Below are 4,195 nucleotides of genomic sequence, written 5' to 3'. Positions count from 1 at the left end.
CCAGGGTGCCAGAGGTGGATCATGCCAGCAGAGCCCTGGCTTAGTCACCTCGGGCTGGGGAGGAGATGGTGTGGGCCGGCTTTTCTGGGGTACCGGGCTAGCGTCCCGCCCCGCGTTCCTGCGTAAACAGGCGGTTCCCTCGGCAACGCCTGGAACCCACATCAAGGTTCTACCAGTCCCAGGTTGTGACCGCCCCGTTTCGGCCGAGCCCCACCCACTCCCCGCGGCGGCAGCTCGGGTCCCCGCAGCTTTTCACCCTGCTGCGGGATGAGCACAGCAGTGGCCTGCGTAGGGCCTCACGAAGGAGCAGGCGCCGCCGCCCGCCCGCCCGCGAGCGAAGCCTTGTCAGGCAACGCGCATCCGGGCGGGGACGCGTCCACGGCCACCGCGGCCGCGCTGTCGTTCAGCGCCGTAGCCATCGTAACGCTGGGAAACCAGAGCGACGCGGGACGGCCGGAGGCGGCGGGGCCTCGGGGACGGGAGCCAGTACTTTGGCATGGGGCGGCGGTGGCCGCTCAGGCGCTCGTGCTCCTGCTCATCTTCTTGCTGTCTAGCCTGGGCAACTGCGCAGTGATGGGGGTGATCGTGAAGCACCAGCAGCTGCGCACGGTCACCAACGCCTTCATCCTGTCGTTGTCCCTGTCGGACTTGCTCACCGCGCTGCTCTGCCTACCCGCCGCCTTCCTCGACCTGTTCGCGCCGCCGGGGGACTCCGGGCCCTGGCGCAGCTTCTGCGCTGCCAGCCGCTTCTTCAGTTCGTGCTTCGGCATCGTGTCCACGTTCAGCGTGGCGCTCATCTCGCTGGACCGCTACTGCGCCATCGTGCGGCCGCCGCGGGACAAGCTCGGCCGGCGGCGCGCTCTGCAGCTGCTGGCCGGCTCGTGGCTGGCTGCGCTGGGCTTCTCCCTGCCCTGGGAGCTGCTCCGGGCACCCCGGGAGGCCCCGGTTCCACAGAGCTTCCACCGCTGCCTTTACCGAACCTCTCCGGATCCTGCGCAGCTGGGCGCCGCCTACAGCGTGGGGCTGGTGGTGGCCTGCTACCTGCTGCCCTTCCTGCTGATGTGTTTCTGCCGCTACCACATCTGCAGGACCGTGCGCTTGTCGGACGTGCGCGTGAGGCCAATGACCACCTACGCGCGCGTGCTGCGCTTCTTCAGCGAGGTGCGCACGGCCACCACGGTACTCATCATGATTATCTTCGTCATCTGCTGCTGGGGCCCTTACTGCTTCCTGGTGCTGCTGGCTGCGACCCGGCAGGGTCAGACCACTCAGGCCCCTTCGCTGCTCAATGTGGCGGCTGTTTGGCTGACCTGGGCCAATGGGGCTATCAACCCTGTCATATATGCCATCCGCAACCCCCACATTTCTATACTTCTAGGGCGTAACCGCGAAGAGGGGTACAGGACTAAAAACATGGATGCTTTTTTGCTCAGCCAAGGCCTAGGTTTGCAGGCCAGAAGCCGCGATCGCCTTCGAAATGGCTGTGCCAGCAGATTCGGGACTTGCAGCGGGATGCCTTCTTCCAACCCGGCTAGTGGGACAGGAGGGGAGGTGGTCATGTGGGCTCGCAGAAACCCAGTTGTACTTTTCTTCCGAGAGGGACCGCCAGACCTGGTTCCGGCAGTCGGCAAACAGCATAAATCTGAAACTGGGGACAGTACCCTCTAAAAAGGGTTGGGGTGGCCAGCTTGTAAAAGCGAATTTCCACTCCTCTCTTTTAGTGACGCGGGAATCCGGGGAAAATCATGAATTTCATAAAGCCAAACATTTAAAACTAAAAAGACAGAAGTGGGAAGGATACCATTTCATTCTCAAACATAAGCAATGTAAAAGAATGCCCCTTTTCTTCGAAAGTGCCCAAAGGAGTGTGAAATGCAAAAAATTAAAGCAATCTTAAACCACACAACCAAGCACTGCAAAGTGTAAGTGCTAAAAAGCAACAAGAATAAAATCCAGTTACTGAAGAGTTAATATTACAGGAATCACAACACTGTGAAACAAAAATCATTCAACTGAACTTAGCAGATATACTCAACTACTGTCGTTTTAAATGAGCTAAAGCCCTTGGAACTGTTTGAAGGCCCCTGTACTTCACCAGCATTCAGCGAAACTTCACATTTTAGAGCCTGCCCGTCTGACCTGCTTTTGGGTGCTTAGAGCAGAAACAGCATCGCACAGATTGGTGCGCGCCCTCCACCTCCAGAAGTCTTTGTGCGAAATTTTAAATTCAGAGTCTATTTTAAACCACGCCAGGGTTTTTGAAAAGGTCGTTTATTACTAGATATAATTCATCGGTGCAAAGGGCAAATGAGCATGATGTGGTTGCTTAAACAGAAGTCCAGTATTTTTTTTTTTTTTTTAAATACTCCTTCTACGCCTGTTTTGGGCCCCAAATTATGTCTTGGGAAAATTCGGCTCTGTTCTTAAACTGTTGCTCCTGTTTGATAGTTTGTATGGATGCCAAATGTTTTCATTACAAATAATAATAATAACTTTCATACTAAAATATCTTTGTCTATTGGGGTGACTTTGATTTTTTTTTTTTATAGAGTCCAAACTGTACTGTGAAATCAAATTGTTTGAATAAGCTGAGTGATGTATGTGTGTAGGGAATCTATGTTATACATACAGTATTGGTTTCCTGTTTAGCCTTTAATTGCCAAATGTGATTCCAAAAAGGAATTTGAAAGTAGTTTGAAAATAGTGGCTGCATTCTTGGAATAGCCATAAACATCTTAAGAGGCCATGCTTTCTATTTAAAAGTTTGCGTACTTTTTAGTAACAGATTGCTGCTTTATAGGTATGGCTTGTATAAAATGTCATATTCATCATTAGAAAGGTAATTAGTATGGGGTTACAAGATGGGATATAAGTTCATAGGCACAAAGTTGGAGAGATACCTCAAGCAAAATGAAAATATTTTTGGGAGCTTGCAAAAAACATTTTTTTTACAATGATTCAGAAGCACAATTTATGCTTTGTATATGTGATTTTTCCCACACTGAATGTAACTTTGTATTTTCTTTCCTCCCCTGATTTTGCTTCTCGTTAATCCGGTATTCCATAGCTTTAGCTGAATGGGCACTTTGAAAAGGTATGAGAACACTTCATTGTGTGGATTTCATTGTGAACTAGCCAGCATTATTTTCCTTGTAAAGCATTTAAGATGTTCACTCGTGTGTAAGTCTTTGTGTGCCAGGTGAGTGTACAACATTTTGTAATGAAAAATGAAAATGCATGATTCCTGTCTTGGTGCACCAAAAAAAAAAAAAAAAGTTTTAATTTTTCTTATTCTCTGGGTATCACCACAGTCAGAAGTTTGCAAATTATGTGGGTACGTTATTGCTACAGTCACTGTAGCTCAAAGGCAATGAGGAAATCTCTCCTCTCTAAAGCCTAGTATCATAAGGTTACAGGCTTAATGCAACCAGATTCTAGGATTTAAGGAGAAATAATAGTCTTGCTATTATGAAATTTGTAGCGCAGGAAATCTTATTTTGTAGAAAGATTATGCGATTAGACGAAGGAGGCAAGCTTGTTAAACAGTAGGGGTGTTTGCTGAGAAGAGCTGAAGGAAGGAACCCAACAATAGACATGCTGTGGAATCATCCTGTGTGATGAGTAAAGGGGCAAAATCCAACAGACTGGAGGCAACAGGTTGGTGATGGTTTAGAGGCTTTAAGGAAAGAAACGGAATTCCCCTCTCCATTGTCAGGGAAAGGACATTTTAGGAAAGCAATGGTCATGAAAGAGACCATTCTAGAAGCCATTCTGGGAGTAGTTCTCAGAATCATCACTGGTAATTAAAGAGAGAAAACAGAAGTCCCTATTTAAGTTGGTGAACAGTGCGTATGTGTGCGTGTGCATGTGTGTTGATTTTTCATTCACGGCTTTATGACTATTCAATGATAGAAGTAGGATTTGCCCTGTAATCTGTTTAGCGTGGTGGCCCTTGTTCCCTTATCTGTCTACTGGCAGGAAAAGCAAGGATGAGGGTCATGTGCCATGATCATCCTCACCATCATCATGCGTCACTTTTCCACTTCATCTAAGGGCAGTTTTCTTGGTGCTGATGCAGCTAACAGGTAGAAATCACAGAGCCTGCGTGCAGAAGGGTCCACCCATAGCCAGGACTCCTTTATCGAAGGGAAGAAAGGGAAGGCGTGTCCTTTTCTGAAGAGTCTCAAGGAAAGGA

General features: G+C 49.2%; 1 protein-coding gene across 1 annotated transcript; it reads left to right on the top strand.

Moving 5' to 3' along the window:
- The first annotated feature begins 267 nt into the window (after nucleotides 1-267).
- Gpr135 (G protein-coupled receptor 135) lies at nucleotides 268-1,829 on the top strand. Its single transcript, XM_051146476.1, has one exon. The coding sequence runs from the start codon at nucleotides 268-270 to the stop codon at nucleotides 1,666-1,668; it is 1,401 nt and encodes a 466-aa protein (XP_051002433.1). The 3' UTR covers nucleotides 1,669-1,829.
- The last annotated feature ends 2,366 nt before the right edge of the window (nucleotides 1,830-4,195 follow it).

Source organism: Acomys russatus, chromosome 1, assembly GCF_903995435.1.
Source record: "Acomys russatus chromosome 1, mAcoRus1.1, whole genome shotgun sequence".
NCBI lineage: Eukaryota > Metazoa > Chordata > Mammalia > Rodentia > Muridae > Acomys > Acomys russatus.
Note: the sequence above shows the minus strand (reverse complement) of the source record. Positions and strands in the feature narration are given on the sequence as shown.